At 58.5% G+C, this 12,336-nt stretch overlaps 4 protein-coding genes across 4 annotated transcripts; 3 read left to right on the forward strand and 1 right to left on the reverse strand.

Moving 5' to 3' along the window:
- Positions 1 to 2,296: 2,296 nt before the first annotated feature.
- Positions 2,297 to 5,223, forward strand: GGTG_01486 (hypothetical protein). The gene is made up of 4 exons (XM_009219253.1): positions 2,297 to 2,907; positions 2,975 to 3,213; positions 3,314 to 4,084; positions 4,156 to 5,223. The coding sequence occupies exons 1-4, from the start codon at positions 2,835 to 2,837 to the stop codon at positions 4,621 to 4,623; spliced, it is 1,551 nt and encodes a 516-aa protein (XP_009217517.1). The 5' UTR covers positions 2,297 to 2,834; the 3' UTR covers positions 4,624 to 5,223.
- Positions 5,224 to 5,441: 218 nt separating this feature from the next.
- GGTG_01487 (endoglucanase E1) lies at positions 5,442 to 7,653 on the forward strand. The gene has a single exon (XM_009219254.1). It carries the CDS (start codon positions 6,190 to 6,192, stop codon positions 7,417 to 7,419), a length of 1,230 nt encoding a protein of 409 aa, XP_009217518.1. The 5' UTR covers positions 5,442 to 6,189; the 3' UTR covers positions 7,420 to 7,653.
- A 628-nt stretch (positions 7,654 to 8,281) lies between these two features.
- Positions 8,282 to 11,411, forward strand: GGTG_01488 (hypothetical protein). Its single transcript, XM_009219255.1, has 2 exons — positions 8,282 to 8,890; positions 9,271 to 11,411. Exons 1-2 carry the CDS (start codon positions 8,456 to 8,458, stop codon positions 11,215 to 11,217), a joined length of 2,382 nt encoding a protein of 793 aa, XP_009217519.1. The 5' UTR covers positions 8,282 to 8,455; the 3' UTR covers positions 11,218 to 11,411.
- A 364-nt stretch (positions 11,412 to 11,775) lies between these two features.
- GGTG_01489 (hypothetical protein) lies at positions 11,776 to 12,324 on the reverse strand (the record flags this gene model as incomplete). The annotated part of the gene is made up of 1 exon (XM_009219256.1): positions 11,776 to 12,324. The coding sequence occupies exon 1, from the start codon at positions 12,289 to 12,291 to the stop codon at positions 11,776 to 11,778; it is 516 nt and encodes a 171-aa protein (XP_009217520.1). The 5' UTR covers positions 12,292 to 12,324.
- Between the last annotated feature and the right edge of the window lie 12 nt (positions 12,325 to 12,336).

Consider the following 12,336-nt stretch of genomic DNA (forward strand, 5'->3'; position numbering starts at 1 on the left):
CCAATACACAGCTAAATAATAAATAAATAATACAAACAATGGCAGCATTTTATTTTACATTATTTAAGTTACGTTTTTATTCTTTCTTTTTCGGAGATGGAATAATTGAAAAGGAATGAATGCGCTCGATAAGGTTACTTTTTTTGGTGTATCGCTTTTTATTTGGGCGACGTGCCAGCACAGCAGGGGGCGGTGCCCCCGCAAGCCGCCGCCTCGGCCAGGATCAATGACTACCATGTCGTCGAGTGACGACATCGCAGGCGTTCCAGGCGGAAGTGGGATAAGCCACAAGACCTACGGAGGTGTGAGGGTTAAATAATCTGCAGTGAGGAGGTCACTCGTGAAGCGAGGGCAGGGGCCAGGGGTATGCACTAGCCAATCGATTAAAACGCGTGTGGGCGGATTCGAATTGGTGTTGCGATTGATGTTAAAAAAGAAATGTAGGCTAGGCCTTATTTGGTAAGGGCTGAACATGGGGGGGCTCTTGGCGCTACCTCGAAAATGGCGATTTTTTTCGCCTCAGGTATCGGGCTAGCTCGTCGCACGAAAATGCTGGCGATTCAGACACACCGCCATGGTTCCCGGTACCCGGTGATCTTGCCCATTGAAGCCACTACTAGGACCAACCTGGCGCGTGCTAGGCCCGTTGCGTTTCCGGGAAACGAACCACTATCGTTTGCTTGCGACCGGCGCCAGCTACTGGCGGACAACGCTGACCGACCGGTTCGCACCACTCCCACGGGACCGCGAAGTCCAGGGACATTCCCTCCATCTCCTTTGTTCCATGTATTATGGATTCCATTATGCGTGAGTCCGGAAGGGGGGATTTTCCGTTCACGTCGGCGTTGCGTCTACAGCACCAATCGGGCCACGCGGGAGGTATATACGGAGCCGTGATAATATCGAGGCCGTCATGGTCTCCCGCCAGTGTTTGGGACTGCCAGCTCGGGCGGCTCTGATGCCAAGAGACGAGGGGCTAGCCCATCACAACCCTCCTAGGACCTGGCCAGCCAGACCGCTGACCGAGGATGGACAAAACAGTCGAAGCAACAACAGCCGAACGGAGGCACTGGAGGCTGCCTTCCCAAACGCCCACACCAGCCATACAAAGAACAGAGAGCGTGAAACTGTGCCCCGCGTGGAGAGCAGGCAATCTAGCACCGGCACCCCATGGCGCCCAGGATAGCCGCCGCTAGGGTCATCTTTCTCCCCATTGGGGCCTTTCCCAAATGGCTGACCCGGACCAAGGCCTGGCCAGCCCGGACCGCGTCCCCAGCAGCTCCCAGTGCGAGCCAACGAATTGGCTAGTCCGTGGCCAGAGGGCAGATGCCAAATTTTCCCACTTCTGCCGTTACTGTAGCCTTTCCTCGTCCGACCCGTCGTGTGCTGCGTGGTGCCGCACCCCTGCCGCTAATCTGGCCCTCCATGTGCGATCCCTGTCCCTGGCAACCTGACTGGCCCCACCTACCCCCGGTTGACTTTTTTTTTTTTGCTCCAGCCCCTCGCGACCACCGGGTCGAGTGGATCACGGAGTCCGCCCCACCAACTAGAGCCAGACCTCAGCCAATCAGCCCCGGATGCCTCTCGAGCTTCTCGTGTGATGCGTGATGCGTGCAGCGACAATTCTACCTCAGGTACGTACTGTGCGGTAGGTACCCCCTAGTTTGGCCTGGCGCGGACGGGGAGCCAACCAACGGTTGCGTGAGGCTTAGCCAAGCAGCAAGGGAAAAAAAGAAAAAGAAAAAGAAAAAGAAAAAGAAAAAGAAAACCAAGGTAGCACGACCTCGGCTGGTGTCAGCGGCCGCCAAAACCCCATCACCGCTACCAACTACAGGCAGAGGACGCAAAGCCAACACCTAGACACGTGCGATGGCAGTGTCCCACGGCCCTGGTCCAGCTGTGCGCTTGCTACGTGTTAGGTAGTACCTATCTACACGGTACGCCTCCCCAATGGGCTGGATGAGCGAAAGGCGGGCGGCCAGAATAGGACTCCAGGCCCCATTCGAGTTGGGTCCTCCCCGGCATCCAACGCGCCTGCGCCTGTACCTGGCCCGATCCTCTCTTCTTGGGTCCATCCATCCAAGGGTGTGTTGCGCCCCGCCCAAGAGGCGTGGGCCCTGGACGAGAAGTCGAGCGACAGCACACCCCTGGCGCTTTCTTGCTCATCCACCCCTCACCCCCCTTACCCCCGTGCCTTATGGATGCCAGAGGCTGGATGGGGCAGGCAGCCCGCCCAAACCCAGACTCCCGGCTTTTCGACTCGCTGGTGTAGTATAGTACATATCCCGTGCTCCTCCCGCCTCCCCTCGCGAAGCCGGGGTTTCGTCCTCGATCGTTCCGCTCGACTGTTTTCCTCCCTCGCTGCCGTCCTTGTTGCCTGGACGAGCCACTCTATTTTCCGTTTCGATATACCCCCGCACAGGAACGTGCCCGTGATACCCATCTAGCTGGCGGATACCTGCGCGACTTAATAGCTAGAATATCTCCTGCTTTCCTCAACGCTGCCCTGCGCCACTGTTCCAGTCTCCCCGACCATTGTTCTCCGATATCTTCTGTGGGACCCGAACGTCCATACAAGACTCGATGCGTCGCTGACACCCGACGTCAGCCCCTCGACGCGGTCCGACCCCGTCCTCCCCGACTTGTACACCCAACAACCAAAGTGTAGGCCGGTGGCACCTGTCTGACCTCACCCTCGCCCGCCACCACACCCGGACCCGGCTGGCATATAACACTCGAGCCTGTGGCCACCCGATCCTGCACTGAGCGGAACCAACAATAAACGATACGCCAGCTATCTCGCGCTGCGCTGGCGAACCCAAGAAATCGCAGCCATGTCGCTACCCGCACTGAGCCTTTGCCCAAAACCCTTTCTTGACGCAATGGATTTTAGCACCTCAAATGGATGTATGTGGTAGTCGTCTTTACTGCACAAGCCAGTCTTCAGAAACCCGCTGACAACCAAATAAAATAGTTGTCAAGGGAAGGCTATGCGCAGATGTCGGCAACCTGACATGCTGCCTCCCCTGTCCCATGACGGACTTCGCCTACCCTGACACCTTTGACACCATTGGGGTGTCTGCCGAGGTCGTCGCAGTCATATCAACCGTTCTGTGCGCATTCCTGCTGCTATCATGGTTCTGCCTCCCAGTCGAGAAGACGCACAGGCATTACCTGAGCATTTGCTTGACCATAGCAGTCACCTTCATGAACGTAAGTGTTGTAAGGAGGACCGGGCAGGCATATGGTGTGGGGACGAAGATTGCCTCATCACTTGGGAAGCTCAACTGACACATGTGACCTTTCCGTTTAGATGGGTTTTGTGGTTCCCCTCGCAGCGCAGCCGGACCAGTGTGCCGACAGGATCACGCCCAACGACATGAAGTCGAATCAGGCATGTGCAGCGTCTGGATCCATGCTTATTCTTGGAGGGTGGGCTGGAGTCATGTGGATTTTCCTTCGCGCGCTCTCGCTCCATCTCCAGATCTGCTGGCAGGTCGTGGTCGGCAAGACCTTTATGTGGTTTGCCCAGGCGGCCGGCTGGGGCATTCCCCTCGTCGGCATCATCCTGGCTCTCACCATGAGCGGAGTTTCGTTCCGGTTCGGACAGACGTGTCACGTCAACCACGAGAACAGCCTGGCCGTGCTGTGGATTCCGCTGCTCATCTTCTCCGCCTTCACCATCTTCATCCAGCTGGCCACCTTTATCTACTGCATCAAGGTGTACCTCGCCTCGCTCAGCGACAGCAGCGCCTCGACCGAGGGCTCCAACCTGCCATCGTCCAGCCGGAGCATCCGGACCATGACGCCCAGGCAGGCCTACCGACGAGTCCGACGAGTCATTCAGCTCCAGTGGAGGGGCATCACCATCGTGCTCATCATCATCGCTGATGTCATTTTCTTCTCCATCGTCTTTGTCTTCCAAGACAACACCCTGGAAAGAATCAAGACGGACAGGAGCCTGGTTACCCCGTGGGTCACATGCCTTGCGATCGCTCGTGGCGACAAGAACAAGTGCCTCGACAAAGCCAGCGAGCTCGTGATAAACGAGGTTACTGTTGGCGCCGTGCTTCTTCTCCTGGCTGTAAGTTTAGACCACGTCCCGCCATCCCATGCGCCCACATGAAGGATAAGATGCTGACGCACAAGACTTAGATGAACGGGATCTGGCTCATGATGCTGCTAGGGAGATGGTCGATGGTTACCGGCTGGAAGGACCTCATCTCATCCACGTTCCGCTCCAGCAAGAAGGCCGAGTTCGTCTCGGTCGATGCCCGCGTGGCCGACGATTACAAAAACCAAAGACGTTCGTACGAGATGCTATCCCGGGACTCGGGCAAGACAATGGTGGACGACGCAGTAACACCCTCGGCAGGCACCACTCCGATCTCGCCCTACCCGGCCGCCGTGTCTCCGGCGAGCCCCCCGCCCAGCGGGCGACGCACGCCCGACTACTTTGGGCAGACGGCGAGATACCACGCGCCGACGCGCTCCTTTTCGAAGCCAAAAGCGCCACCGCAGGTGGTCAGGTGGGACAACAGCGAGATATATGCTGGGTCCCAGACCGGGCATAGTGATGCCAACGATATGAACATGAACCCACTGGGTATGAACAGGATATGAATGGTTATGAAGCTTTTGTCCAACACAATTGGGTTGGGAGGAAGCAAAGAAAAAAAACAAACAAAAAAAACACACACAAAAGGCTGTCTCCTAGAAAAAGGAGCCAGAAACAAGAGATACCAGAAGCACTCGCGTGCTCTCTCTACAAGCGGATAGCATCTCCGCGGATGGGCCCGCCTTCAGGAGCCAGGATAACAGGAGGTCACAGGACGAATCGGGCCAGCACCGGCGTCGACTCGGGATGAAGCCCATGGCACGACGCCTTGGGGCTTGCAACGATCAGAGTTATCAACTCTTGTTATTGTCTTTTATATCATTGGTGAAGCGTTCGGCGCAAGGAGGAAAACTCCGCAGGCACATGCGGTTGACCAAATGGGAAGGTCAATGTTCTAACACGATATATCCCCCACAATGTTCTCTTTTGTTTTCATGACCACGTGCCTAATTGGGAGGGGATGCTTGCACGATGGTGGCATGAATGCACAACTCCAGCTAGGAAGTATCTACTGGCTTCAAAGTACCCAATCTCGTATGCCTTGCCGTTCATTTCGACGTGCCTCAAGAAGAACTACCTAGTGCGAAAGAAGATGTTCGTAACCGCTCCCTGCCACCGCACCCACCCTCACTACGTCGTGCAATTGCAGGGTGGGAGGTAGCATGGAGGGGAGGGAACAGCCGGCAGTGCGGGGGGTCTGTGCGTGGAACACCACATGGAAGGAAAGAAACCAGCCACCCCCCAGGCACGGCTTTGCGACGTGGGTGCCCAGTATGCGGCCACCTGGTTTCACTGGAGGCTAGCCGCCGTGCCGCCTTCCCATGCCCCATGTGCTTGCTGCTAGATGAAATGTTTGCTGCTGTGAACCCCCAAGGGTGACGTTGAGGGTTCGCGGTGGCGTCCGCATCAGCCCAAGAACCGCAGGGCCGCGAGCAGGCATGAGTGCGTTCTAATGCGGTGAATGACTGGTGCTGGTGTGCTGATCAATTGTGCTACCAGACCCCAACCTCTCTCCATTCCTATTTCTCTGCAAAACGAAATGCCCGAAGCACCGCCGACGTAAGCAAAAAGCAGATCCAAGAGAGAACCCGACCAGCAACCCACTGCACGAGTCATCCTAGTGCCGTACAGCCTTTGTGCCTCCCCGTCCCTGTCCGAGCAGCCAGCTTCCAACCCCCCGGCAAGCTCGGGAATCGCGCTTCGGCTTCCCTTCTGGTGCTGGCGCCGTCTTCCTGAATCGTTGCAATCGCTGGAACTATCCATCGTCTTCAGTCTAGTCTGTCCCCAGAAGACCCGACCCGCCGCTGCCTGTCTCGCTTCTTGCTGCTGGCCGACCTCGCCGCGTTCAGGTGCTGGATATGGCGCCGACCTGACCGACGGACTCACGGACTCACGGACTCTCTCGAATGCCGATATCGCTGGTCCGATCGCGCCCCTCCTCTCGAACCCGCACTCGGCCCGAGACCGAAGCCAGCGAGACGGAGAGATAGACAGGAAAAGAGAGACAAAAAAGAGATAGAGGTAGAGATAGAGACGGACGGACACACACAGGCCGCTGAGCGCCGCAGAAAATGTTCCTGCTCATCAGCGTGCTGCTGCTCGGCGGCTTCTTCCACTACATGTGGAAGGCCGAGGCGGCGCTGGGGGTGCCGTGGCAGCCCGACGCGGCGTCGCAGCTCTTCGCGCAGCGGCCGCTGCCGGCGCCCGTCGCTCGCACCTTTGTCGACACGTACACGCTGCCGCTGCGGGCGCGGGGCCGCGACGTTGTCGACGCCGAGGACCGGCGCTTCAAGCTCTCGTCGGTCAACTGGTACGGCGGCAGCGACGAGCTCTTCATCCCCGGCGGGCTCGACGTGCAGCACCGCGACGTCATCGCCCGCACCGTCCGCGCCCTCGGCTTCAACTCGGTGCGGCTCCCTTACTCGGACGAGATGGTGATGGCGAACCCGGCCGTGCTGCCGCACCTGCTGGCGGCGAACCCGGACCTGATCGGGATGCGGGCGCTCGACGTGTTCGAGGCCGTCGTGACGGCGCTGACGGACGCGGGCGTCGCCGTCATCGTAAACAACCACATCACCACGGCCACGTGGTGCTGCGGCGCCGACCCGTGCGACGCCGGCTGGGCAAACGACCACCTCGGCCCCATCTGCCGCGTCTCGCAGACCGAGGAGGACTGGATCCGCCACTGGGAGATTGTGATGGAGCGCTTCGTCGGCAACCCGCGCGTCGTGGGCGCCGACCTCCGCAACGAGGTGCGCGGGCTCTGGGGCACCATGCCGTGGGACCGCTGGGCGTCGGCGGCGGAGCGGTGCGGCAACCGCCTGCTGCGCATGAACCGCGACTGGCTCATCGTCGTCGGCGGCACCGAGTCGGGCAACGACCTGCGCGGCGTCGAGCGCCGGCCCGTGCGGCTCGACGTCGAGGACCGAGTCGTCTACTCGGCCCACGTCTACGCCTGGTCCGGCTGGGGCTCGACCGAGGGCCGCTTCGCCCAGCGGCCCTACGCGTCCTTTGTCCGCACCATGCGCGAGAACTGGGCCTACCTGGTCGAGCGCGACATCGCCCCCGTCTGGGTCGGAGAGTTTGGCGCCCCGCACCTTCCCGGTGCCGGCGACGTCAACTACTGGCAGAACCTGATGCGGTACCTCAAGGCCATCGACGCCGACTTTGGTTACTGGGCCATCAACCCGCGCAAGCCAAAGGACAACGGCAAGGAGACGTACTGCCTGGTCGAGGACGACTGGGTCACCCCGGTGCTGGACTATAGGATGAAGGATATGGTCGAGCTGATGAGGGCGTAAAATGATAGAAGGCGGGGGAGGGTCGGCGAATATACACGAGAATGATTATGTGATGAAGGAGGTTCAAGTTCGATTCATGGTTTTCCTGCCTCACTTTCCTTTCGCGTTTTGCATGGTTCTCGACGTACATACACGCTTGCTGCGGTTATACCCTACGCTCTGTCTTTGGATACACGATTCATTTGTCTTGGCTCTAGAGTTTAGTTGAAAATATGGAAACCATATTTGGCCTGGCTTTTTGTTCCCGAGCAAACAAGGACGAGAGGTACTGCACACCACTGCGCACCCTTCGCTTAGCCTGCCTGCCATCTCACTTGCCGAATACAAACTGTCTGTGCCCACCAATGGTGACACGGTGAAATTCAAAATCTCAATCCGGTGGAATACAGACAACGCAAGTGTGACGAAGCAAACGGGAAAGAGCGAGGAAGATGGAATCATTGGTTAGATAAAAGGCACGGCCACCACAAAAAAGATGGCAAGTCCCACCTGAGGCAGATAGGTACCCTAAACAATAGAAGGCTGTTGGTACCAGTCCCGGGGATTAGAGTGATCAATGCGCTGAACGATTCCATTCAGGAATAGGAATGGTAATAAAAATAAGAATAGGAAAGCTCACATACGAAATTTCATGGCACTAACAACTTTACTTAATCTTTGGGGCCTGTAAGACTGCCATCTTTTTTGTGGTGGACGTGAAAGGGTAGATGGACGACGAGGCAACTGCCAAGGTCACGCTTGCCCCCAGTCGGCCGAGCCCCAACTGCAACCAACGAGCCGCTGGAATCCACCACTGCCCCGCAAACCGGCGTGGAGTCCATGTACTTGCACCTGCTCCATCTTGTGGTCGGCGTACGTCACTAACTTACTTCCCCTACAACCGCCCAAACTGGCTGCCCGGCTTTCCATTCGCCATTCGCCACCTGCGGTCTCGGACACCCACACCCCTATCGTCACGAACAGGGGGAGGCGTGGCAATGAGCCTTTCCATTGCGCCACACACCCACCGCAGGCCCGCGTTCTGCCATCGACCAAAATGGAGGAGCCAGCCTCCGCGCCCAGGGACTCCTCCTCCTCCCCCCGCGGCGGCGGCGGCGGTGGGGGCAGAGCCGATGTCGTGCTCGTCGGCCCCGTCGTGGGCGTCCAGACCCCGGCCAACCGCTTCGGCCGCCCGGGCGTCGAGCGCGAGATACGCGCGAGGATCTTCGAGATGCACCAGAACCCCCTGATCGCCGCCGACAACGACGACTTTGAGGACACGGACAGCGAGGACGAGAGCGTCCTGGCCGGCGGGAACGCTGACGGGGGCGTCGGCGGCGGCGGCGGCGGCGCCAACGGAGCGTTGGAGGACGGGTCCGACGACGGCGCCAGCGTCGCCGACAGCACCACGTCCGCCTCGGCCCCGCCCCACGAGATGCTCCAGTTTGGTCGCCAGCGGATGAACCTGACCGTCCTCTCCCAGCAATACAATGTGAGCCTGTTTCCTTGTTGCACGTTTTCTTGCGGTATTGATCTATCATTTCCCAATGCCTCTCTCCTTGCCCCATACTTCCACCCTTTCCTTGCCCTTTTATCATTCCCTTATTCTCCCATATTCTCACACCCCACCACGCCCACCACAAAAAAGGCGGCAGTTTTATAAATGCCGGATGTCAAAATCATTAATGCTATGGGCTTTTCCTGTTCCTATTATTATCCCCATGTTATTCTTATTGCCATCCCTGTGTTATTCCGCTAGCAGCCTTTCTGATGCTGGGTGGGACTGTCATCTTGTTTGTGGTGGGCGTGCCACTCGGGTGCCCACGTCCGGCGAAGGACCTATATTGATGTCCATCTTCCACGGCGAAAAAGCTCTACTTTGTCGCATACAAGGGCAGGATACACGTCTACGAACCCCAAAACGCGCCCCAGGTCATCAAAGATGGCCCGCTCCTCGTGCTCAAGCCCGCGCCGTCCGCGATCGCCGCCCTCTGCCCGGGTCACATCGACCAGGCTTCAGGCCATGAGATCAACAACATAATAGTCGGCGACCTGGGCGACCTGGAGGTCATTGTGGCGGCCTACGACGACGGGGACGTCGTCGGATACTACACACACACGATAGCGGCCGCCATCGAGCACTTGGCGCGGAAGAACAAGGAGTGGACCTCGACGCCGCGACATCCGCGAGCATTCTTCCACGATGCTGTGGGGTCGTCGGCCTGGGGCCTTGCTTTGCACAAGAAGTCGCGTCTGCTGGCGGTGAGTTGCAACCTGATGGAGATCACGGTATTTGCCTTCGCTCTCAAGGGGCCCGGCGGTTCGTCTGGTGACCTGGCGGCCCCAACCGCCCAGTTTTCGAATCACGACGTGGCCCGGACGGAGGGCTCATCGCCGCTGCTGGCCTCGTCGGGCCTGACGGCCGAAGCCCTCGAGAGGCACCTGCGGGGTCGGACTCGGGATTGGAGGATCATCTTGACGCAGCCCAGCAAGGTTGCGGCCAATGTTCCCGGCATTGACTTCCTCGATGACGAGCACGGCTCGGCCGAAAAGGTCGTGGTAGTCGATATCAACGGCTCCTGCTGGATGCACTCGATCTGGAGCCTGGGTGCCAGTATCTCGAGAATCCCGATGTGGAGTACGGATGGTTGCTGCAACTGGGGAGTGATGGTGCTCCCGGACAAATTCTTCAGACAGGCACAGACAGCCGAAGAATTTCTGGGGGCGCCGGTCAGTAGTATCGACGCAACCTGGAGCGTGCCTTCTGGAGTGCTGCTGGACATCAGCCGTACTGCGAAGCTTATTCCTGGGAATCCTACGGCCGAGGTTGAAGTGGAGAGGCTTCCAATCGCCAGACACCGGTTCCGCCTTCCGCCCACTACCTTACTAGACCTCGACGGCATCTTTCGGCAGGCGGTCCCTAACGAGGCCGACCTGGGGTTACAGGGATACCCCGAGTCTGACGAGGCGCTGCGGCGTTGGGAGTCTGACGAGACGCTGCGGCGTTGGGAGCTGCTCCGCCGTGCCGAAAAGGACGAGCGCCGGCCCAGAACGGCAAGGGCAGCATTCTGCGCGGTCAGCGGCGCGGGACCTCGCGAGCCCATGACGATCGTGCCCAGCATCGGCCATGTCTGCCGGCACAAAAATATGGCCCCTGTCAAGTTCCTCCACGAAATTTTGTACAACAACAGCTTCCGAAAGAACGTGTACGACAGGGCCTTTGACTTCAAGTTCAGGCCGCTGCCGCCAGAGATGGCCTGCAGGAATGCAGTGCTACGTGCAACAGGGGAGGACGTCGAGCTGTTCTGTCTTGACCCCAGCAGGGCTAGTATCATTTGCCGGCGCCTGTTGCCGCCACACAATCCGGACAAGGTCAAGGAGCCCTGGGACATGGATTACTCTAACCGCGTGTGCATGAAACACTGCATCCCGGAGCTGAACCTCGTCGTGGTCGGGTCTACGTGCGGCCGCGTGGCGCTCCTGCGGCTGACCAAGGCGCGCAGGGGCTGGAGGCAGATCCGGCACGGATTCCGGGTCGAGTGGGTGCTGCCGCGCACCAGGGAGGAGCAACGCAAGGCGCGGCCTCACGTCTGGATGGTGGGAATGGCCGTGTCGCGGGTGCCCCAGCCCGGCGCTCGCGGCGTCAACCTGTTCCCCCCGGGCCGTGGGGAGCGTCGCCGTCACAACCAGCCCCTGGTGGCCGACCCCGTCTACCGCTGGCGCCTCATGCTGCACTTTATGGACCACACCATTCTCACATACACCATCGAAGACTCGGACCCGAACGGGCAGTGCTCCGTCAAGCCGTATGCACCTTGAGGTCGACGCCAGCGTTATCCAAACGAACCATGCGGCGCCCCCGCTCACATCATCGACAGGCTCAACACTAGAATCACCACCCGCATCTTCTGGGTTTCATCTCTACACAGTACAGAACGCCCCACGCGGCCTATTGCTCTTTCCCCGTTGGCCATCGCCCGCCCTCGGGGTCGTTTTTTTTTTTTTTTTTTTTTAACGGGGCTTTGCTTTTCCATTCATGCTTATCTGCGGCGAGCAAGACATGATTTCACCTCACGGGATGCATCTCCTTTTATTGACCCTTTCTCACATCATACTCCTGCGTCCCCCGTCTTTTGACAACCTGATAGCGTTTGCTCGTAACAGCAAAGTACCTAGGTAGGTACCTAGCTGAGAAGGGCAGGGTCTTGCTGTCTATCACACGTGCGTTTTCTCTACGCGGAGTTCGTCGGCTTGGTTGGCTTTCAGGCGAGCGCTCAGAGATACCCTTCACATTGGAGATGGTTGTTTTCGCATGCGCGCATACATGTATCTAGCCGCGTCGTTTAGTTGATCGACTCAGCGGTGCCTACTTGTTGTTTAGTGTGCTGTGCGCAGGCTTTGTTTGGTGGTGTTGGTACCTCGAAGTGATGTCCAAAGTCGACTGACCAGGCCACACCTGCCGCTGATGATGGTCATTTTGACACAAGTCGTCCGGCGGACGATGGATGGGGCCGAAAAGGTTTTAAGACCCTCATTGATGAAATGGTTGCCATTGTCTAAAAAGATGCTCTCGGGGTACTCAAAGATGCTTAACCACCTAGATAACCACCCAGGGTCGGGGACTGGGACGAGGGCTTCCTCCATCATCCTGATAGCCTCGCCCGGTGTGATGGTGAAATGTAGGATGATGTGCCCAAGGTTATCAAACTTCATTCCCTCGAATGTGACAATGTGGCCCCATGTCGGTTTGCCCATCTGGAAAAGATGGCTGTAGACTTGTTTCTGGATGGTCGAGTCGGAGCCCCCCTCTGCAAACATGCTGTCCATCAAGATGTATTGATTGCTGTTGGCCGCAGCCGGCTGGGCGGGTCCCGTAGAGTCCGCGCCCACCATGGCCCAAGGGATCAAGATGGTGATCTTGCCGTGCTCGAGACGGAA

Source organism: Gaeumannomyces tritici (assembly GCF_000145635.1).
Source record: "Gaeumannomyces tritici R3-111a-1 unplaced genomic scaffold supercont2.1, whole genome shotgun sequence".
In the NCBI taxonomy this organism is placed as follows: Eukaryota; Fungi; Ascomycota; class Sordariomycetes; order Magnaporthales; family Magnaporthaceae; genus Gaeumannomyces; species Gaeumannomyces tritici.

What these genes read in the sequence shown, in the direction of transcription:
- GGTG_01488 (XM_009219255.1), top strand. Translation starts at nt 8,456, where the DNA reads ATGGAGGAGCCAGCCTCCGCGCCCAGGGACTCCTCCTCCTCCCCCCGC. An exon ending in TCCTCTCCCAGCAATACAAT is followed by an intron (nt 8,891 to 9,270) that starts GTGAGCCTGTTT and finishes ACGGCGAAAAAG; the next exon opens with CTCTACTTTGTCGCATACAA.
- GGTG_01487 (XM_009219254.1), top strand. Translation starts at nt 6,190, where the DNA reads ATGTTCCTGCTCATCAGCGTGCTGCTGCTCGGCGGCTTCTTCCACTAC.
- GGTG_01486 (XM_009219253.1), top strand. Translation starts at nt 2,835, where the DNA reads ATGTCGCTACCCGCACTGAGCCTTTGCCCAAAACCCTTTCTTGACGCA. An exon ending in TTTTAGCACCTCAAATGGAT is followed by an intron (nt 2,908 to 2,974) that starts GTATGTGGTAGT and finishes CAAATAAAATAG; the next exon opens with TTGTCAAGGGAAGGCTATGC. An exon ending in CCGTGCTTCTTCTCCTGGCT is followed by an intron (nt 4,085 to 4,155) that starts GTAAGTTTAGAC and finishes CACAAGACTTAG; the next exon opens with ATGAACGGGATCTGGCTCAT.